The 24,435-nt window shown below is 36.6% G+C and overlaps 1 protein-coding gene across 1 annotated transcript; it reads left to right on the top strand.

Moving 5' to 3' along the window:
* The first annotated feature begins 129 nt into the window (after window positions 1-129).
* LOC120635001 lies at window positions 130-24,435 on the top strand. The gene is made up of 10 exons (XM_039905908.1): window positions 130-312; window positions 3,820-3,994; window positions 5,902-5,994; window positions 8,840-8,974; window positions 9,086-9,490; window positions 11,170-11,240; window positions 13,020-13,075; window positions 16,522-18,660; window positions 20,608-20,799; window positions 22,643-24,435. Exons 1-10 carry the CDS (start codon window positions 230-232, stop codon window positions 24,106-24,108), a joined length of 4,815 nt encoding a protein of 1,604 aa, XP_039761842.1. The 5' UTR covers window positions 130-229; the 3' UTR covers window positions 24,109-24,435.

Genomic DNA, 24,435 nt, shown 5'->3' with positions numbered 1-24,435 from the left:
TTAAAATACTACAATGGTATCTAGTCTATGGCTGTTTTTATTAACCACAGAGTAGTTTTTTATTTTTATTTACTAAGTACCTACAATTATAACAACAATCGATATTCGAATTAAAGGCGCCATTGAAAATAAAATCCTCTGCGTTTGCTCTCGTTTCTTGTAACGTAGTTGTAAATTTTGATGCTCAGTGAGACTTGCAGTGTTGCGGCGTTGCAAATAAACATTGAAGATGCAGTGCTGTGTGCCCTTTTGCAGGAACACCACGGACAATGTGTCCACATCAGAGGGGAAAGCCGAGTTTACCTTTTTTAGGTGAGCACACGATTCTTTAAACAGTATCATAGTGTTTTATTGTGCAAAAACTGTATGTAGTACCCCTACCCCCTGTTTCATCTGCGTGTATTATTTATTCTTCACCGTTCCACAATACTGTTTGAAGTGCGAAAGAAGGAAGAAAGAAGAATGAATTAAGTATTTAAGAAGGCTTCACAGAATTTGTCGCTCACAGAAGGCAGTAACCACTATGTTGCACTTAATTTAAGGCAACAATTTGTTATATTTTAAGAGTTTTACTTATATTCGATTATAAGACAGTTTACTTGCGCAGTAGGCGTCGAGTAGCGACCCTCCTTCCTGAGCCCATAGCCGTGGGCTCTTTTCCCACAGCTGGAACATGTTTTTGTGATGTACATGAATGTTTTTCAGTGTCTGGGTGTATATTTGTATATGTTTATGTATATCATTCATAAAAATATTTATCAGTCATTTTAGTACCTAAGGCACAAGCTATGCTTACTTTGGGGCTAGGTGGCGATATGTGTATTGTCGTAGTATATTTATTTATTTATTTATTACCAAGGGCTTCTTAATAATTACTGTATAGTGCCTTGGGGGATCATCTTCATTATGTTTAACAAAGACGTGTGAATTCAATCAGCTTGTCAGTGAATTCAATTATTATAGTTTGTTAGTGGAATTCTATAGCAACTTCTGTACTATGATCACTAATCCGTCATTGGGACGTGATGGTATCAATATTATTTGTAATATACATGAAATTCAAATTCTAAATTCATTTATTTCAAGTAGGCCTAATACAAGCACTTTTGAAACGTCAAGTCTGTCTGTGTGTCTCTCCACCGGTCCACAACTCTACCACCGGTTCGGAAGGCAGATTCTACCGAGAAAAAGCCAGCAAGAAACTCAGCAGTTGCTCTTTTCCAATATCATATGTATCAACAATTTACATATTACATTTTAAAATTCATTTTTCTATCTTGTGAGAGATGAAAGCAGAGCCGGATGCTTCCAAGCAACCTTGTCATTAAGAAATTCATCAATTGTATAATAACCTCGCTGTAATAAATGTGTTTTACACATTCCTTAAACTTATGCATCGTAAAAATTTACAATAACCCAAAAAAAAATAATTTTTTTTAAAAAAAGTCTTTCTAAAAAAGGTCTTTCTTGACTTTCAATAATTCAAACAATACCTTTCTTTTCTAAAAATGTAGACTAAGGCGAAAAATTAAAAATTTAATAAGATTTTTATCTTGTTACGACAAAGAAGTATAACTTCTAACGCGTGTACATAAGTACACAGTTAATAATAATAAAGGTTTATTTGTTGTCTAAATTTACAAAACCAGTATGAATCCTTACAAACTACTTGTGTCAGTAATTGGTTATTGTGATTTCAATCAATTCTTAAGTTAGTGTTAGTATGTTAGACTTTATGTTAGATGGATTCCAGAGGATGGGTGAAAGCCTCCTACATATCTTTCCACACTTTTCTGTCGGGGGCAGCTTTCATCCACTACGTCCCAGCGATGTGTATTATATGTTATGAAAATTAAGCTTAATTTGCTATAATCCGCGAACAGCAGGAGAATCTGTATGGTGTAATTTATAATTTCTTCAATCCTTATACTCCACACCAAACAGATCTTCGTCAATGTACCCTCTACGCACGTTTCGCTCTGAAACCGGAGCATCCTCAGGAGATGTTGACTTTACAATGAATAATTATTAAGTCAACATCTCCTTAGGATAAGGATTGAAGAAATTATAAATTGCACCATTCAGATGATCCTGCTGTTCACGGAGTATAGCAAATTAAGCTTAATTTTCATAATATATTGTGGATATCCGCAAATTAACGTCGGCTTCTATCCAATATTGTGTATTATATCGTCAGCTCATCTTTTCTTAGGTCTACCAACATTCCTTTTACAGCTTGGTCCTACCCATTTTGTTAGTTAGTTAGGAATTGTAGTCCATCTACTATCTTTCTATCTTAAAATATATCCGCAAAAATTGCATGCATGTGCTAAAAAAATATAAAGAATGGAAGACCATGGTATTCAGATATTCACTTCAATAAACACTTAGATCTTTCATTAATAATAGTATTATTGAAGCTAAATACCTAGTTACTTAGCAGTAATCATTTATTCTCATGACTATTATTCTTCCTTCCTATTAAAGTATTCATTTTATAAAAGACATCTTTGAAGCCCACCAACCTGCTTTAGAGCAGTGTTGTGGGTCTGTACTCTATAAACCTGACTTCCCAAGGAGTGAAATAAAACAACTGGACTGACTCTAATACTGTATATTAAGCTTCTCTATAATTCATATTACTTGTTACCTTCAAATGACTCTACTACCAGTTCGGAATGCTGTTTTGGCAGAGAAGCCCACTGGCAAGAAACTCTACTGTTGCTCTTTTATTCAATAAATTAAAACAAGACATAAACACAATTACAGCATTGTCATATGTTATAACGCTATGCCCTTTGATACAAGACATATCAAACATAACTACTATGATCACTTATAACATCAGGACTTTTAGAACAAGTTATTTGTATAAAGCAACCTCTGCTACATAAACTGTCTGTGTAAAATAATGCCAGGGGTCCATATATGATACCTAAATTATCCAAAGGATGATATATACTTATCTGATGCAACATCAGGTACAACCATAGTACCAACAACTTTTAACAACTTATCTCAACACCATCACCAGTATATACGACTCTTGTTCCGCCACAACAACATTTCGTTAAGTATATCGTTTCCATTATAAATCATCTATTCCCCATTTGTAACGTTCTATCCACAATACTTTACTTAATCTCCTTTTCTCAATTCATTAATCTAAATCCGTGCTAACTTTTCTTTCCCGCCAATCTATCTTGTCAAACTCGCGTTTCCCGCCATAGATCCTATACTTTTATTTGACAGTCTACTAAAGTCCATTATTCTATTTTCAATACATTATCAATGAGTATACAAACTATGATTTGTTGATATATTTAATATAATCATCGGGTTTATCATAGATAAAGTGCTGTAATTCCCTATTTCCTAACACATGCATGCAAAGAAATATTAAATAAATTTCTATTAACATTAAATTATAATGAAGTGGAAACGTTATTAAAACGCATAATTTAATATTAAGTACAATTATAGAGGTTAAAACACACACACCCACACACACACATATTAAATATATTGTAATGTAATTTTTTAATGTTATGGAAGAGCGGTGTCTTCTGACACAGGGGTAGTAATACTACCCTTAAAAGAAGGCTCCAGCCATTAGTGTTTTAAGTAATTTTATTTACCCAAATGAACTTTTTTTTTTTTGTTTTGTATCTTTGCACCTGGAGATGTGGCCGGCCCATTGCCACTACAATTCAAGGGCATGGTTTAGAGCATCTGCTAGTTTCGTTTTATCTATTAGATGAAACTAATTTCGTAAGGTTTCTTTTTTGCTAAGGCACTTCGCTCATGGTAAATTTGCAGGTTCCCCGTTGAAGTGTCACGCCGTGCCGCTTGGCTCAAAGCCCTCGGCAAACGAGACACTCAAGTGCCGATATCTGCTATGGTCTGCTCAGAGCACTTTCTAGATGATGAAATGCATGAAACAGAGGGCGGCCTAAGGCTGATTTATACCAGTGCTATTCCATCGACAGTGCAGGTAACTAGCTTTTGCCCGCGACTTCGTCTGCGTTTGATTTTTTTATATGTGGCATTCAAGTATTCAGTATTGCTAAGCCTTAAATGAGGGTTTGCTGCTGTCAGCTGAGGAGTTCTGTCCTCTATCTCCAACTACAGTCATCAGATCTGCACAATGTTTTGGCAAAATTAAACACATATTATAACCTCTATAGTACAAAAATAATTATTTATATCGGTTATAATTTGTCGGAGTTATGGTGTAAAACCGTCAAACACTTTCATCCCCTCTCCGGAAGGGAAAGGCAAAGGAATCGAGCTTAATGTCGGAATAAAATGTATCCTATATTACTTCTAACACTTCCAAGAATATGTGTACAAAGTTTCATGAGGATAGGTTAAGTAGTTTTTGCGTGAAAGCGTAACAAAAAAACTTACATGTATAATATTAGTAGGGATATCGATTTTGATTGTCGTAGGTGGTGTCGTAGTTTTGATGCAAGACGTAAAACTCCCTTTGCGTGTGCTAGATGGAAGACAAGGTATTCGGCATATAAATAACTTTTTATCTCGTGCGTGCAATATTTTCAACAGCGAATATTGTGAGACGGACATTTTCCACGTCAAAATTGGCACTCTTATGAAGATAATTATGGCAAAATAAATATCACAAGCTTTAAAGTTTTTGTTTTTACTTAATTTTGTTGTATAATTTTCGCTCGGTACTTAATTCTTAAGCAATTGTGGTTAATAACGACATTAATTTTGTGTGATATAGTACTGTTTGTTTCCCTTGAAAAGCTTATAAATAAAATAAATATCTTGTGTGGATGTGGAATAAGTAAAAACCCTTTACTTTACTTCAGCGCGGTTTAAGTTAAAAAAACTTAAACCGTAATTAACATTAACATTTTTTATATCCTTACTAATATTATAAATGCGTCAGTGTCTTTGTTTGTTTGTCTATACTCCCTACACGCCCTGTAATTACGCAATTGATTGAGGGTAGCATAGGCCCATTTTTGTCCCATGAAAACATACTATTTTCAAAAGAATTGTAAAAAACCGTAATGAAGGCGAACGAAAAACGCAGGCAGCTGGTCCTAAACAAATTGATAGCAGTGACAGGGTATGCAGATGATATAAAATGAAGAAAATCTCCAGTACGAGTTATAAATACTTAAGGGTAGGCTTTCGTTTGGCGCGTTAGGTAATAATGATGAGAGTTAATTATTACGTTGCGCGCGAACACCGCCACAAAAAACTGACACCCCGAAGTCAGTAGCTATAAGGTTTGACAGTGTACACTTTCAATTGTTAAATTGATTAAATTGTACAAAAATTTCAAATTGTAAAATGTAAAGATTTTTATCTTGTTACGCCAAAGAAGTATTACTTGTAACGCGTGTACATAAGTACACACACGTTTTATAACTCTTACAATGTCTATCCTTAAGATTTATATCATTTGCATGGCCTGTGCATACCCTCTATGCACGCCACTGATTGAAAGGTCTAAAAATAGTGCTAAATTGTAAAATGAAAAGATTTTTATCTTGTTACGCCAAAGAAGTATAACTTGTAACGCGTGTACATAAGCACACACACGTTTTATAACTCTTACAATGTCTATCCTTAAAATTTATATCATTTGCATGGTCTGTGCATACCCTCTATGCACGCCACTGATTGAAAGGTCTAAAAATAGTGCTAAATTGTAAAATGACAAGATTTTTATCTCGTTACGCCAAAGAAGTATAACTTGTAACGCGTGTACATAAGTACACACACGTTTTATAATTTATCTTTTTGACGAAGTACTTGATTAATTAATAGAAGAGTAAAGGTCTGTCCGTCCTACGCATGCCCGTTACTGTAATCTCCATACAATCAAAAGCAATGTAATAGTTACTCACAGTATGTTTACAGGTTTGCATGATATGCCTAGATACCGACGTAAAGCTGTTACTTATAAGTAAACACAATTTGGAAGAAGCTTATATCCAGTTAACGGGATTTCCTGTAAGTAGTTTATGATCCGAAACTGTACCGAATTACGAAATAATGTTGAAGGATGCATAAGTATATTTCATAAGTATATTCACCCAGTATTTAATCCAAAGAAGCATATTTATTTTTCCATACAAACGAATTCAAAACATGCTGAGTGTTTACTTATGACAACCCTATTAAAGATAAAAGACTGACTGGCGCATAGTACCTACGCTACGCGACGGGAAAGTGGTAAAAAGTTTGTGAGCTAGTATAATAACGCGGGTGTAACATGATTTACAAAAATAAACCAAGTGCAAAGTAGAATCAGTCGTAGAGGAGACTATATTTTACTTCCACGTCTTAGAACCTGCCTCGGGCGAAGAAATGTGAAATTTGAAGGAGTACAACTGTACAATAAATTACCCACGGGAGTGAAAAATGCGAAGTCGCTTACAATTTTCAAACGCAAACTAAAAAATCGCATACTATCTCAGTTGTAATGTTGTAATACCGCTTATGACTACACTATGGTAAAGACTTCGCATTTCGCAACTTACGGATATCGAAGTTTCTGAGGGTAGAATTTTAATAATTTATATGTATACCATTAATAAGTTTAAATTGATTGCTAATCAAATTACATAAGATCAATATGATTTCTCTGTAAGTGAATATGTAAAATTATTCTTTAAGAGAAATAAATGATTCTGTAGTCTCAAAATGAGATGTGCGCGGGGCGTTTCCACCGGTTTTGGACACAATGCACTGCATACAATAATGGCTGAATGATGACACTATGTTCTTTATTCTGTTGCTGATCTATTCTTGCCCGGCAGTACTCGTAACGAGTAACGTTAAAAGCACTCTCATTACAAATACAGTGTTAAACTACCTTGCGTGACACTGTTAAATGCTTTTGTTAAACCTGTAAGCATTGCCGTTGTTTCAGAAAAAAATTCAAAAAAAAAAAAAAAAAATCAAAATTCATTTATTTCAAGTAGGCCTAATACAAGCACTTTTGAAACGTCAAGTCTGTCCGTGTGTAGTGACTCTACCACCGGTTCGGAAGGCAGATTCTACCGAGAAGAAGCCGGCAAGAAACTCAGCAGTTGCTCTTTTCCAACATCAAAAATTTACATTTTATATTTTAACATTCATTTTTCTATCTTGTGAGAGATGAAAGCGGAGCCGGATGCTTCCAAGCAACCTTGTCATTAAGAAACTCATCAATTGTATAATAACCTCGCTGTAATAATTGTGTTTTAACACATTCTTTAAACTTATGGATTGGTAGGTCCAAAATTACCTTAGGAATCATATTATAAAAGCGTATACTCAATCCCACAAATGACTTCTGCACCTTTCGCAGACGATATGCAGATGTCACTAATTTATGACCATTTCTTGTAAGTTGACTGTTTATATCCACTTTTTGTTTATAAAGACTAATATGTTGTCTTACAAATACTATATTGTTATAAATGTATTGTGAGGCTACCGTAAGTATACCAATTTCTTTAAATTTCTTTAAATTTTTCACGGAGGGATTCACGTGAATTAAGTTTATATATTGACCGTACAGCTCTTTTCTGCAATATGAATATAGTTTAAATATCAGCAGCTTTGCCCCATAATAAGATCCCGTAAGACATCACACTATGAAAGTACGCCAAGTAAACAAGTCTTGCTGTTTCTACGTCAGTAATCTGTCTAATTTTCCTGACGGCGTAGGCAGCCGAGCTTAGTTTACCTGCTAGTGTATCTATATGGGTACCCCACTGAAGCTTACAATCCAAGGTCATGCCCAGAAAAACTGTGGAATCTTCCATTTTTAGTGATTCTCCATTTATTATTATATTTTTATTAACTTTCTTTACATTTGGTAAAATAAATTCCACACACTTAGTTTTTTTTGCATTTAAAAGTAAATTATTGACAGTAAACCAGTGCGATGTGCGTGTGCGATGTATGAATGGCTGAATGAGAATACAGTATGTTCTTTATTCTGTTGCTGATCTATTCTTGCCCGGCAGTACTCGTAACGAGTAACGTAAAAAGTACTCTTATTACAAATACAATGTATAATTACCTTGCGTGACACTGTCAAATTCTTTTGTTAAATCTGTAAACATTGCCGTTGTTTCAGATGTATGAATGGCTGAATGAGATAACAGTATGTTATTAATTCTGTTGCTGATCCATTCTTGCCCGGCAGTACTCGTAACGAGTAACGTAAAAAGTACTCTTATTACAAATACAATGTATAATTACCTTGCGTGACACTGTCAAATTCTTTTGTTAAATCTGTAAACATTGCCGTTGTTTCAGATGTATGAATGGCTGAATGAGATAACAGTATGTTATTAATTCTGTTGCTGATCCATTCTTGCCCGGCAGTCCTCGTAACGAGTAACGTAAAAAGTACTCTCATTACAAATACAGTGTATAATTACCTTGCGTGACACTGTCAAATTCTTTTGTTAAACCTGTAAGCATTGCCGTTGTTTCAGATGTATGAATGGCTGAATGAGAATACAGTATGTTCTTTATTCTGTTGCTGATCTATCTTGCCCGGCAGTACTCGTAACGAGTAACGTAAAAGTACTCTCATTACAAATACAATGTATAATTACCTTGCGTGACACTGTCAAATTCTTTTGTTAAACCTGTAAGCATTGCCGTTGTTTCAGATGTATGAATGGCTGAATGAGAATACAGTATGTTCTTTATTCTGTTGCTGATCTATTCTTGCCCGGCAGTACTCGTAACGAGTAACGAAAAAAGTACTCTCATTACAAATACAGTGTTTAATTACCTTGCGGGACACTGTCAAATGCTTTTGTTAAATCTGTAAACGTTGCCGTTGTTTCAGATGTATGATGCACGTAACCTGAAGAAAACAGTCTGCGTACTATGTGCTCAGAAATTAGGAAACTTCAGAAGTTTTGGATTCAAGTGCTTACTAGCCCGTACGTTGATGATGACCTTAGCTGAAAAAAATAAATTGGTGAGTACATTACAATTGGTCACTTGTGTTGTTTACTTTCTTGAACCTTTCTCAACTTGTATTCACCATCTTGGAGTAGATGACGCTTTTGCAATGCTAAATTTGTTACAGATTACAAAACAGCATATAACACGTATAAGACACCTACAAGTAAAAAAATTTGTGCGAACTACTCCAAAACCTGACCACTGCGACTTACATATTGTTGAACCTGATGTAAACGAAGTGATAATTACAGGGGAAACGGTTAATGAAGATGATGACGTAGTCATAGTGGAAAATGAGAAGAATTATGACACTGTGGCAAATGATGATTGTGACATGTCTATTACGTTTAGTGAACTTATTGCAGATCACGACCACCTGAATAATGATTTTCACACAGCCCTAGAAGCCCGGAAGTATCGAGCGGCTTCTAGCTCTGTGCGTTCAGAAGACACGGGAATGCACGATTGTTTAAATCACGAGATGGGCCGTGACAACTACAGTAGTGATGACGATTCGAGCATGGATCAGGTGAGATCAGTCGCGTGCATAGAGGGTATGCAGATATAAAATGAAGAAAATCTCCAGTACGACTTATAAATACTTAAAGGTAGGCTTGCATCCAAACACGACACGTTCACGGTTGGTTTCTTCCACACACACACTACACGTCTGCACGTCGCGCCGGCCGCGGGGTAGTAAAGCGGCGCGCGCGGCGTGGGTTCTACTTATGGCCTCGCACCGAACGTAACGGTGCATCCACTTCGTGTCAGTGAGACACGACGACAGACAGAGCTCCATATTGGTTAGGAATTGCTGTTTTCGGATTGGTTAGTTTTTTTTAAGTAGATAATTCTGTTGGTTGTAGTATTAGGACAATTTTGTATAAATTAGGCTAGGTTTGACGATGAAATATACTCAGTTACCAACCATCGTGAGTTTCACTTTACCTGCAACCATCTGAAGGAACTAAAGTACGCTACAGTATATTATCATCTTAGTACCCATAACACAAGCTACGCTTACTTTGGGGCTAGATGGCGCTAGACATTGTCGTAGCTTATTTATGAATGAATGAATGAATGAATGAATACACTTTTATTGTACACCAAAGAAACAAAAAGTAGTTACAAAGATATAAATACAAATCAAGAGAGTACAATTTGGTGGCCTTATCGCTACATAGCGATTTCTTCCAGGCAACCAATGGCGTAAAAGGAAAAAACATAGAAAAGAGGTAGGTGGTGCAATAAATAAGATTTAAAAATTATACAAATATTAAAAATTATACAAATTTATTTATATTTATTATACCACAGAACGGCGAGACGCGGTGAACGGTGGCATCCTTATGTTGGACATACAGGCAACACGCACGAAGCGTTTTTCACCTACCTTTCTGATACGTACTTCCGGCATCGGTGTCTCCTGATTCATACAACTTGAATGCCTTGAAGGCAAGAGTGAATAGGCATTTTATAGGCAGGCGCGCCCCAACTTAGACCGCATCATTGCTTTACATCAGACATGATAGTTGTCAAGCGCGAGTCTAGTATTAAAAAAAAAGAAAAAAGCCACCGTCGCGCTTGAGTACAATTGTAGTTGAACGCGAAACTGTTATAAACTGTAATAATTAATAAAGCTATGAAAAATTAAATGTTACAAAGTGTTTCGTTATCCAAAATAATTTCCAACGGAATAATTCAAAAAGATTTAAAATACAAAAATCATTTATTTCAAGTAGGTTAAGTTTAAGCACTTTTGAAACGTCAAGTCAGTCTGTTGTATTTATAACATAACAACAGGAAATAAAGGTTGCCTGGCAGAGATAAGGCCGCCTTTTGTATTCTACTTCCTATATTTTTCTGTTTTGTTTTTATTTATTTGTACTTTGATATCAATAGCATTTATTTATTCTTTAAAATAATTGTTTTATAAATGAAATAAACTAGTTCAAACGAAATAAAATCTTAAACGTCTTTGAAACCACCGCAGCGAGGTACATTTCCCAAGATGCTGGCAGCATTGCCCCTTTGGATGGCCAAACTAATTCGTTGGCCAAGGTAACTGCCCGCTCTAGGATCACCGGTTGACTCTGTTTTTGTTATATTTTGTAAAATATATATTGTGTTATATTATGTGTTGTGTGTTATAACGCCCACTTATACTTGTAGTACGGTAACGTCTCTTATTAATATTATTTTTTCCAGAACAGTGAATATGATGCTGAATTTCTTGTAAACAAAAACGGCAGCGTGCCTGACATCATCGAGGAGTACAAGTCAGTATACTATATCCGGGTGTCGCCAAACAGGGTTAAAAAAAATGCAGCAAAAAGCTCTCGGCCTTTTGTTGTTTACAGTAAAACTAACAACTTTTGCTTTAAGACTTTTAAAAATAGAGTATTAATATATTTCATACGAAAATGTTATTTCTCTATGGTGACATTACACTGTGCAACTGACTACATGTGATGTTGCACGACGAGACTGATAAAGATGCCACATTTTTGTCTTGTAGGAGGCTTCGGCCGTGGCTAGTTACCCACCCTACCGACAAACGACCCTGCTTTCTAAGTCCAAGGCCGTGGGTTCGATTCCCACAACTGGAAAATGTTTGTGTGATGAACATGAACATTCATCAGTCATCTTAGTACCCATAACACAAGCTACGCTTACTTTGGGACTACATGGCGTTAGAGTAATGTCGTAGTATATTTATTTATTTAAAAAAAGCCGTTCTGACGACCTCCCTGGCGCAACAGTGAGCGCTGTGAATTTTAAGCAGTAGGTCCCGGGTTTGATTCCCGGCAGGGGCTGAATTTTCTTTGGTCTGGTCTGGTGAGAGGCTTCGGCCGTGGCTTATTGCAACCCTACCGACAAGACGTGCCGCTAAGCGATTTAGTGTTCCGGTGCGATGTCGCGTAGAAATTAGGGGTATGAATACCATACTCCCTAACAGGTTAGCCCGCTACCATCTTAATCAGCATCATCACTAACGCCAGGTGAGATTCCAATCAAGGGCTAACTTGTAGTAAAATAAAATGCAATACTCTTTAGCCTGCTATATAACATTAAGCTGTCAAGGGCTAACGTGTAGTGGAATAAAAAAATAAAATGAAATACTCTTTAATTACTGCCATATTAAATAAAGCTGTCACGTGCTAACTTGTAGTGGAATAAAAAAAATAAAATGCAATGTTCTTTAGCCTGCTATATAACATTAAGCTGTCAAGGGCTAACGTGTAGTGGAATAAAAAAAAATGCAACACTCTTTAGCCTGCTATGTTACATTAAGCTGTCAAGGGCAAATGTGTAGTGGAATAAAAAAAATGCAATACTCTTTAGCCTGCTATATTACATTAAGCTGTCAAGGGCTAACGTGTAGTGGAATAATAAACATAATGTGCAACACTCTTTAGCCTGCTATATAACATTAAGCTGTCAAGGGCTAACGTGTAGTGGAATAAATAAAATAAAATGCAATACCCTTTATCCTGCTATATTACATTAAGCTGTCAAGGGCTAACGTGTAGTGGAATAATAAACATAAAATGCAACACTCTTTAGCCTGCTATATAACATTAAGCTGTCAAGGGCTAACGTGTAGTGGAATAAAAAATATGCAACACTCTTTAGCCTGCTATGTTACATTAAGCTGTCAAGGGCAAACGTGTAGTGGAATAAAAAATATGCAACACTCTTTAGCCTGCTATGTTACATTAAGCTGTCAAGGGCAAACGTGTAGTGGAATAAAAAATATGCAACACTCTTTAGCCTGCTATGTTACATTAAGCTGTCAAGGGCAAACGTGTAGTGGAATAAAAAAAATGCAATACTCTTTAGCCTGCTATATAACATTAAGCTGTCAAGGGCTAACGTGTAGTGGAATAATAAACATAAAATGCAACACTCTTTAGCCAGCTATATAACATTAAGCTGTCAAGGGATAACGTGTAGTGGAATAAAAAAAAATGCAATACTCTTTAATTAACCATTGTACCAATATATGCCATTTATAACTTCCCAGAACACCTTAGATACGCTCTCATGTGTTACAGGCGAGAAATTCAGAGTCGGATACCGGGATTCTCAACGGGCTGTACATACAGTGCTGGTGAGTGACCAGTCACTTTTTATTGTGTTATATCGTTTAACCATTATTGTGTCAATTTTTGAGCATATACAATATATATATATATATATATATATATATACTGACTATATATATATATATATATATAGTCAGTGACACACGCACACAAGAAATATATCTTTATATATATATTTCTTGTGTGCGTGTGTATGTCACTGAACTCCTCCTAAACGGCTGGACCGATTTGAATGATTTTTTTAGTATGCGTTTGGCTGGCACCCTGGATGGTTTAGATTCACAAATCAGCCCGACAGATGGCGTTGGGGTCCGCTAGTATATATATAAAGATGTAGCAGCGCGGCTTTGTGTGACAGAGCTCGTGAGGGGAAGTGCTCGTTACACCTTCAACACTTTCAAGTAGGCCTAATATAGGCACTTTTGAAACGTCAAGTATGTCTGTTTGTATTGTCTCTACCACCGCACGCCGGCGGAATGGAAGATTCCGCCGAGAAGAAGCCGGCAAGCAACTCAGCAGTTGCTCTTTTCAAACATCTACAATTTACATATTATGTTTTAGCATTCATATTTGTTTACTGCGGAGAGATGAAAACGGAGTATTTCTAGATGAAAGCGGAGCCGGATGCTTCCAAGCAACCTTGTCATTACGAAATTCCTCAATATATAATAAATGTGTTTTAACACATTCTTTAAACTTATGCATTGGTAGGTCCAAAATTAACTTAGGAATCATATTTAAAAAACGTACGTTACTAAATTTCTGGAGCTAGAGAGAGCACAAAGATCTCTTTTAAAAGTAATGCTGTTTAAACCTTATTTGTTTTCTACTTCACAACTTTATTCCATCACTGGGTTGCTTACTGTCAGAGAGCTTTAAATTTCAAGCATAGTTCTTAGAAGGCACAAAACTTTACCGTTTATAACTACCAGTAAACGAAATAGATATTAACAATAATAATAATAAATATACTACGACAATACACACATCGCCATCTAGCCCCAAAGTAAGCGTCGCTTGTGTTATGGGTACTAAGATGACTGATGAATATTTTTATGAATTATATATATATAAATACTTAGAAAATACATATAAACACCCAGACACTGAAAAACACTTAATGCTCATCACACAAACATTTTCCAGCTGTGGGAATCGAACCCACGGCCTTGGACTCAGAAAGCAGGTTCGCTGCCAACTGCGCCAGTCGGCCGTCAGTCAGTACTGTGCAGCTAATTCATTTAAAACCAAAACTGCCTTTGCGCGGAAACAATACTTGTCGCAATCAAACTATCTGTATAACGTGATTAACAGGAAACTTAAAATATACCCACTAGGATTACATAAATGCAAAGAAATTTTAAATAAGTACCTTTTATCACTAAATTATGATGAGGTGGAATCTTTATTGGAACGTTGTATATAAAATTGAATTTATCAGTCGTGAATTTTCACATATTCTGTCTTACACAAATTTTGATCACGCACACACAAACATACACACACACACAAACATACACACACACACATGCACACACACAAACATACACAGAAACACGCATACTTAATTTGTATATTATAGGTTGTTATTTTTTTATTATCATTTAAATTTCTTTATAACATGTCTGTCCTTTTGTATATCATTGTATCTCTTGTTTTGTTTGTTTACCTACCTTCATTTTAATGTATTTTAGTTATTTTAATTGTAATGGAAGAGCAGAGTCTTCTGACACAGGGGTAGTAATACTACTCTTAAAAGAAGGCTTCAGCGATATATTGATGCCACTTTGTTTCTTACCGAAATAAACTATTTTTATTTTATTTTTATTTTATTTTTATTAGAAACAGCCCGCACCTCGTAACTTTTCTGGGTGTTTATCTGTATATAATTAGTATGAATGTATATTATTCATAAAACAGTCAGTCAACTTAGTACCCATAACACAAGCTACGCTTACCTTGGGGCTATATGGCGATGTGTGGATTGCCGTAGTACATTTATTATTTATTTATTTCATATCTCGTTGTGCTAATATTGCATTGATTGGACAAAGTAAAATCAAATTCTGTATTCCAAAATTCAAATAGCTGCGTCACTTAACGGTGCCGCGAGTCCAGAGATTATATAGAAATATGCTTACCGCTCTAAAAAAAGTTTTTACTTCAAAAATACAATTTAAACAAGCATTATAACCACTTCTGATCAGGTCACGGCACTATGTTGTTCTTTAAGATATATCACGAACAAAAAATAATAGTATAATGACTAATTAAAAAAAAAATGGCCTATTTTGTCCGGAAGTATTTACTACCTATATAAAAAAAAAATCTTATTTTTGCAGAAAATAAAGATTTTCTTTATATAAATTGCAAATCGTATTTAGAAAAAATATTTCTCGCGTAAACGTGTCACGACAGAAATATTCGTTTCACGGTTTAAAAAAATCTCTTAATTTTTTCTTGGAAAATTTTAATGCTTACGTGAAATGTTAACTTATATGTTAATTCAACTTTTTGAGTACGACATAAATAAAAGATAAATCTGCTGAGTTTCTTGTTCGCTCTTCTCGATGGAATCTGCTCTCTCAACCGAATCTCGAACCGGTGGTAGAGTCACTACAAAAAGACTGACGTTTCAAAAGTGCTTATAGACTGGGCCGGCCTACTTGAAATAAATGAATTATGAATTTAATATATATGACGGCTCAAAAGCCTCCGAGTTGTTTTTAGAAAGAGTGACGTCAGCGATACTGACGTCACTAACTTCAATATTTCCGTCCATCACGATTAAAACCACAACTTGTTGTTTTCTGTTTTTATTACGAATACTTTCAGACGATTATGTTGTGAGTAAAACTCACAACATAATGATTGTCAGTAAAAGCTTAGTTTGTGATTGAAACAGTTTAAAAGAGTTAATTAATAAATCTTAATTATTTTGACGCCGCTAAATGAGGTGTAGAACACCTTCGCGCCGACATATACGATTATTTAGATGATTTACATACATTAAAAAAAATAGCAACACTTACATTAAACAATGATGAAAACAAACAAATAACGTGAAGCACTGGGACAAATGAGTACTAATCTATATTGGATAGAAGCAGGTGAATAACTTTGACGAAATTCCATGCTATATTATGAAAATTAAGCTTAATTTGCTATACTCCGCGATAAGCGGGAGAATCTGTATGGTGTGATTTGTAATTTTTTCAATCCTTATTCTCCACACCAAACAGATCTTCGGCAATGCACGTCGGCTAAGCACGTTTCGCTCCGAAACCGGAGCATCTTCTAGAGATGTTGATTTTTAAAGTCATGAGGTCGCAGGTCATGGAAATATGGCCTCATAGGACGCGGAAGCTCGCGTACATACTGTACAAACAAAATTACGAACACCGCATTGAATTGAGAACTAAAAAAATAAAAGTAATGTTGTTTGTTTCAGAAATCGCCCCAACCGACATCATAACAACCCAACAAGCCCAAACAACCCAAAGTGGCGGGGCAACCCAACAATCTGTAACAACCCAAAATGCGGTAACAAACCAACAAGCCGTAACAACCCAAAATGCGTTAAAACCCCAAGAAGCACAAACAACCCGACAAGCCGTAAGAACCCGACAAGCCGTAATAACCCGACATGCCTTAAGAACCCGACAAGCCATAACTACCCAAAATGCAGTAACAAACCAACAAGCCGTAACAACCCAACAAGCCGTATCAACTCAAAATGCGGTAACAAACCAACAAGCCGAAACAACCCAACATGCCGTAACAACTCAAAATGCGGTAACAAACCAACAAGCCGTAACAACCCAAAATGCTGTAACAAACCAACAAGCCGTAACAACCCAAAATGCTGTAACAAACCAGCAAGCCGTAACAACCCAAAATGCGGTAAAAACCCAAGAAGCCCAAACCACTCAAAATGCGGTAACAAACCAACAAGCCGAAACAACCCAACATGCCGTAACAACTCAAAATGCGGTAATAAACCAACAAGCCGTAACAACCCAAAATGCTGTAACAAACCAACAAGCCGTAACAACCCAAAATGCTGTAACAAACCAGCAAGCCGTAACAACCCAAAATGAGGTAAAAACCCAAGAAGCCCAAACCACTCAAAATGCGGTAACAAACCAACAAGCCGTAACAACCCAACAAGCCGTATCAACTCAAAATGCGGTAACAAACCAACAAGCCGAAACAACCCAACATGCCGTAACAACTCAAAATGCGGTAACAAACCAACAAGCCGTAACAACCCAAAATGCGGTAACAAACCAACAAGCCAAAACTACCCGACAAGCCGTAAGAACCCAACAAGACGGAGCGATCCAGCGACCCGTAAAAACCCAACAAGACGGAGAAATCCAAGTATCTGTAACAGCCCAAAAAGCCGTAAAAATTCAAAATGCGGTAACAAACCAACAAGCCGTAACAACCCAACATGCCGTAACAACTCAAAATGCGGTAACAAACCAACAAGGCGTAACAACCCAAAATGCGGTTACAACCCAACAAGCCGTAACAACCCAAAATGCGGTAAAAACCCAAGAAGCCCAAACAACCCAACAAGCCTTAAGAACCCAACAAGCCATAACAACTCTAAATGCGGTAACAAGCCAACAAGCCCAAACAACCCAACTAGCCGTAAGAACCCAACAAGACGGAGCAATCCAACGACCCGTAAAAACCCAACAAGACGGAGAAATCCAAGTATCTGTAACAGCCCAACAAACCGTAACAACTCAAAATGCGGTAACAAACCAACAAGCCGTAACAACCCAACATGCCGTAACAACTCAAAATGTGGTAACAAATCATCAAGCCGTAACAACCCAACATGCAGTAACAACCCAAAATGCGGTAACAAACCAACAAGCCGTAACAACCCAAAATGCGGTAACAAACCAACAAGCCGTAACAACCCAAAATGCGGTGAAAACCCAAGTAGCCCAAACAACCCAACAAGCCGTAACAACCCAAAATGCGGTAAAAACCCAAGAAGCCCAAACCACCCAACAAGCCGTAACAACCCAAAATGCGGTAAAAACCCAAGAAGCCCAAACAACCCAACAAGCCGTAAGAACCCAACAAGCCATAACAACTGAAAATGCGGTAACAACCCGACGAGCCGTAAGAACCCAACAAGACGGAGCAATCCAACGACCCGTAAAAACCCAACAAGACGGAGGAATCCAAGTATCTGTAACAGCCCATCATCAACCAACAAGAACCCAACAAGTCATAACTTTAACCATAACCCAAAATGTGGTAGCAACCCAAGAAGCCCGAACAATCCGAATCGCCGGAACAAACCAACAAGCCGCAAGAACCCAACAAGCCGCAAGGACCCAAAAAGCCGCAAGAACCCAAAAAGCCGTAACAACCCAACGAGCCGTAACAACCCAACGAGCCGTAACAACCCAACGAGCCGTAACAACCCAACGAGCCGTAGCAACCCAACAAGCCGTAAAAACCCAACAAGCCGTAACAACTCAACAAGCTGTAACAACCCAACAAGCTGTAAGAACCCAGCAAGCTGTAAGAACCCAGCAAGCTGTAAAAACCAAGCAAACAAGTAAGTTCACAGCGAATCATACTATAACAACAAAAAAGCCGATCAAAACATAATAAATAAATAAATAATATATACTACAACAATACACACACCGCCATCTAGTCCCAAAGTAAGCGTAGCTTGTGTTATGGGTACTAAGATAACTGATGAATATTGTTATGAATAATATACATAAATAGTTATAATATACATATAAACACCCAGACATTGAAAAACATTCACACAAACGTTTTCCAGTTGTGGGAATCGAACCCACGGTCTTGGACTCAGAAAGCAGGGCGCTGCCCACTGCGCCAATCGGCCGTCAAATTAAAACATAATACATAGTATGGTGAATTTAGTGCCTAAGTTGTATTATTAGTTAACTAACCATCCTTTGCCCGGTTCCCCGTATTCGTTTATTAAGATTTTTTACAGATCCCGTAGGAAACATTTGTTTTTTCGCGAAGTAGCCTATGTCACTGTCGGTCCTTTCAAAGTCAAAGTCAAAAATATCTTCATTCAAATAGGCCCTTCATATCGACCCATCACCAGCCCACTACAGCGCTCGGGTCACCTCCCATAATGAGGAAGGGTTAACCCCGTAGTAGCCTATGTCACTGTCGGTCCTTTCAAAGTCAAAGTCAAAAATATCTTCATTCAAATAGGCCCTTCATATCGACCCATCACCAGCCCACTACAGCGCTCGGGTCACCTCCCATAATGAGGAAGGGTTAACCCCGTAGTAGCCTATGTCACTGTCGGTCCTTTCAAAGTCAAAGTCAAAAATATCTTCATTCAAATAGGCCCTTCATATCGACCCATCACCAGCCCACTACAGCGCTCGGGTCACCTCCCATAATGAGGAAGGGTTAACCCCGTAATTCACCACGCGGGCCCAGTGCGGATAGGTGGACTCCACACACCTATGAGAACGGTATGGAGAACTCTCAGGCATGCAGGTTCCCTCACCATGTTTTCCTCCACCGTTGAAGCAAGTGATATTTTAATTTCTTAAAACGCTGTTAACTTAGAAATTTAAGAGGTTTTATTTTTTAGTTAACTTATCTTCTGCTATGCAACATGTCTATTATTTTTAATATCAACACAAATATTTTTGTTTGTATACCTACCCTCGTTTTTATGTTTATTTCTTGTTATGGAAGAGCGGTGTCTTCTGACACAGGGGTAGTAGTTTAGGCAGTAGTTTTGTTTCATTTAATTCCAAGATGTGTTCCACTGCACACTTACTTTGAGTTGTAGCTTAGAATAATACTTGTTATTACTTATACACTACTTAGTTATTACCTGTTTTGTGTACCTAATAACAATAAACAATAAACAAAGGAATGAGCCCGCAGACTTTGACAATTGAAAGTGTACACTGTCACACCTGTTTTCGAAAAACTAAAATGTCATAGCTAACTTCATAGTGTCGGTTTTTTGTGTTAGTCTTCGCGCGCATTGTAAAAGGTGAGCTGGCGGACGATGTATACCCCTCTCACTCGGTTTCGCAACTACCTTCATCCTGTCAAAACTCAAAATCGTGTTATCGTTACATCGTATAATTTCACTCCCAGGTTTTTGAAGTTATACTTCTTTTGGCGCGTTATGGAAAAATTATTATAGGATATTTTTACGATACGCGCGCACTCCGTCACAAAAATATATATAATCCGTCAATATTTTAATGTTTCTTGTTTTAATGTATTTATTTGTGATATTTATATAAACTTTATTTAACTAGATAATGCGTTGTAATAAAACTTTCCACCTTTTTTCTATTGTTAGTGTCGTTCTCTCTATAAACGTAGAATAATGCGGAATATACAATTATTGAAAAGGGGTTTATCTTGTCACGCCAAAGAAGAATAACTTTTGACGCGTGCACATAAGTACACGCACTTTATTTTCCTAACGCCGCTAAATAGAAGTAGAACTATAATAAATAACATGGTTCTGTTTCAGCTATCGCCAGAAAACCTGATACAACCCGGAAGATCAGCGGACTCCACCAATCATGTGATACCAACAAAAAACCCAAACACGACATGTACAGGATAACAGCTTGTGCGGTCAAGTTGTATGATGTATTTGGGCCAAATCCATCGGCAAGAAAGAGACAAGCTATACCGATTCGTGACAGTCAGAAGGCAGCCAGTACGTATGAAGTCTCATCTATACAATTTTGCACGCCTCTTAACCGATGCGTTGAGGTGGGTAGTACTGTCAGTTCACGCACACCGAGTTATTTTATAAAATGTCACTTGTTTATTCTTTATTGCTTTTATAAGTGAATATAAATGGACAAATGTCGAGAAAAAACACTATTTTTAACACTCGTGATATTTTTAAATCTCTTTATATTATTTAAAATATGTAATTAAAAAATGTTTAAAAAAGTTCTGTCTTGGACGTCCGTGTGTCTGTATGTGCGGATCCCGCATCTTGTGGTCACGGTAACGAGCGAAATACTTCACTTATCGAGTTGGTTTTTTTTTATAGGCTTCAGTATTTTGAGGAATATAAACCTATTTATTACTTTTCACTGTATAAATAGATGTAGTTTAATTATTGCACTTTTGGATTTTCCAACTATTTATAATTTTTATTAGTGGTTTTACCGACATTTGCCTATAGGTAGCACTTTTGATGCGTACATTATATGAGAATTACACGGTAGTGAGATGATGGCGATAACCATATTCGTAAACTTAAAACTAAAGCTATGAGGGTTCCAAACGCGTCCTGGTCTAAGAAGAGCCCACAACAAACTTAGCCGGGTGTTTTTTTTTTGTTATCACCATCTCGCATTGACATTTAAAATTATTAGAAGAGCAACCCGGTTAGAGCAATAATTTACACCCAAGCTTTTTATCGTTTACGTAGTCCTTTATACTATAATAGGACTTTTCTATAAGCTTACGTTTAATACAAACTTTGAAATTTTTAAGAGACATCTCCAAGATGTCAAATGGTAGTTTATTGTTGACTTATATGCAATTTCCTTTAAATGAATTATAAATTTTATGTAATCTAGTATATAGCACTGTTAGTTGCAATTTATAATTTCTTCAACGCTTATGCTCCACACCAAACAGATCTTCGGCAATGTACCCTCTACGCACGTTTCGCTCCGAAACCCGAGCATCCTGTTAGGGTATTTTGATGTAAATACAACTGCATTATCGATACACTTCAGTCCTACATGGACTCGAACGATACAAACCATTAAACCATTTGTAATACGTTAAACAGCGAGAAACCGAGAGCGGTGGCATCCTTATGTGGTTGATATCCCATCAACACGCACGAAACGTTTTTTATCCACGTTTCTGATAAGTGCCGCTACGATGTGGAACGCCCTCCCGGTAACTGTGTTTCCTGCCACGTATAATTTAAGTACCTTCAAGGCTAGAGTGAATAGGCTTTTTCTAGGAAAGCGTGCTCCAACCTAGACCTCATCATTGCTTTCTAACGGGCATGATTGTCGTCAAACGCTGGCCTATCGTTAATAAAAAAAAAAAAAAAAAAAAAAAACCCTCCTCCCGGTGTCTTAGCCGTTGTATCATCATGTACTTCTTGTGGTGTTACCATAAGAGTATGATATTAAAGAATATTTTAAAGTGACATTTTATAGAACTTTGACTTTTATATATAGAACTTTTCAATAGATTTGTTGTATATTATTATTATTTTATTTAAACACTTGATAATAATTTTAATTGATGAATGAGCATTGTAGAGACATTGTTTCTAAGTAATCAAATTAGCATGCCAATCAATGGCGATTGTAGCAGGATTATAATAATATTGTACCTGCCAACTATGTAACTCAATCTGCAAATAAAGAGATTGAAATTTATTTATATTCATTCATTCATTCTTTCGTTCATTCATTCTGTCTTCATTAATTCATTCATTCATTTGCTCATTCAATCATTCATTCATTCATTCACCATTCATTCATTCCTTTAAAATAAAACACATTTTTTTTTTTCAGTCTCTACCACACCAGCCTCTACGACCGAGAATAGTATGGAAGCGGGCACGCAATCGTCTGCTAGGCGAGGCAATGGCGAGGACAAGTTTTGTCGTTCAAAAAATGCCCCGACGCGAGATGTTCCGCAGGCAAAAAAAAGAAAAACTGCACAGTTTTGTATCGACCAGAATAATGATACTTCATCTGAAAAGCATCAGTTAGCGAGTAGGAATGAAATCGTCTCCATACCTAGTAGGCCGAATACATCAACAACTAAGTATTTCAATAGTGGCATTAAATCAGAATTAAATAGTTCAACAGAGAATCCTTTAAATATTAAGAAAGAAACATTCACTAGCGCCGATCGTTGTAATACGTTAAACAGAAGAAATCCCGTAGTAACACATATAAAGACTCGAACGCATACTAACACTAAAGGAACCAAGATGTTCAATTGCAAGGATTGCCAGTTTAAAACTAAACACAAGAATTATTTAAAAGTGCACATGAGAACTCATACTGTGGAAAAGCTGTACTCTTGTAAGTTATGCAGGTGTTATAATATTAGTAAAAGCCAATTGGTGGAACACATGAAAATGCACACTGGTGAAAAGCCGTATTCTTGTGATTTATGCAAATATAAAAGTGTTTCTAATAGTCATTTGGTGATTCACATGAGAACCCACACTGGTGAAAAGCCGTTTTCTTGTGAGTTATGCAATTATAAAAATGCTACGAATAGTGGCTTAAAGAAACACATGAGAACGCATACTGGCGAAAAGCCGATTTCTTGTGAGTTATGCAATTATAAAAGTAGTTATAAAAATCAGTTGGTGATTCACATGAGAACGCACACTGGTGAAAAACCGTATTCTTGTGATTTATGCAAATATAAAAGTGTTTCTAAAGGTCTGTTGGTGATACACATGACAACGCACACTGGTAAAAAGTCGTTTTCTTGTGAGTTTTGCAATTATAAAAATGCTACGAATAGTGGCTTAATGAGACACAAGAGAACTCACACTGGTGAAAAGCCTTTTTCATGTCATTTATGCAAATTTAAAGGTGTTTCTAAATTCTACTTGGCGATTCACATGAGAACGCACACTGGTGAAAAACCGTATTCTTGTGATTTATGCCAATTTCAAAGTGCTTGTAAAAGTCGGTTAGCAGAACACATGATAACTCACATCGGTAAAAAGCGTCACAGTTGCAAGTTATGCAAATATAAAAGTTTTTGGAGAAGGGATTTAGTGAAACACATGCGAAAGCACACTGGTGAAAAGCCTTTTTGTTGCAAGTTTTGCAAACATAAAAGTGTTTCGAGCAGTGACTTAGTGAAACACACGAGAACGCACACCGGTGAAAAGCCTTATACTTGTAAGTTATGCGATCGAAAATTTTCACTGAATTGTGTCCTAGCGAAGCACATGAAAACACATACTAACAAGTTGTGCAATTTTAAAAGTTTAACGAATAGTGGCTAATTAAGACGACACGTGGCACTGGTGAAAAGCCATATTCAGTCACGGAAATATTTCTTTGCTTGTTAAAGCCAGATATTGGTACTCATGAGAACGCACCTTTGTGAAAAATTGCACACTCCTTAATTATGAAAATATAAAAGTATTAAGAATAGTGGCTTAGTGAAAGCAACAGAAAGCACACTGGCCTTATTCTTGTAAGTTGTGCGAATAGAACTTTATCTAAAAGTCCGTCCGTATAACCCACACTGCTGGAGTGCCATGTACGTATAAGTGCTTTCTGATTCCAAGGCTGTGGATTCGATTTCCACAACTGGAAAATGTTTTTCA

Source organism: Pararge aegeria, chromosome 26 (genome assembly GCF_905163445.1).
Source record: "Pararge aegeria chromosome 26, ilParAegt1.1, whole genome shotgun sequence".
In the NCBI taxonomy this organism is placed as follows: domain Eukaryota; kingdom Metazoa; phylum Arthropoda; class Insecta; order Lepidoptera; family Nymphalidae; genus Pararge; species Pararge aegeria.
This window is presented reverse-complemented; position numbering and strand designations above follow the sequence as displayed.

Coding starts and splice junctions, on each gene's coding strand:
- LOC120635001 (XM_039905908.1), top strand. CDS start 230: ATGCAGTGCTGTGTGCCCTTTTGCAGGAACACCACGGACAATGTGTCC. Junction 5,995..8,839: donor TCCAGTTAACGGGATTTCCT/GTAAGTAGTTTA, acceptor CCGTTGTTTCAG/ATGTATGATGCACGTAACCT. Junction 18,661..20,607: donor TGTAAAAACCAAGCAAACAA/GTAAGTTCACAG, acceptor GTTCTGTTTCAG/CTATCGCCAGAAAACCTGAT.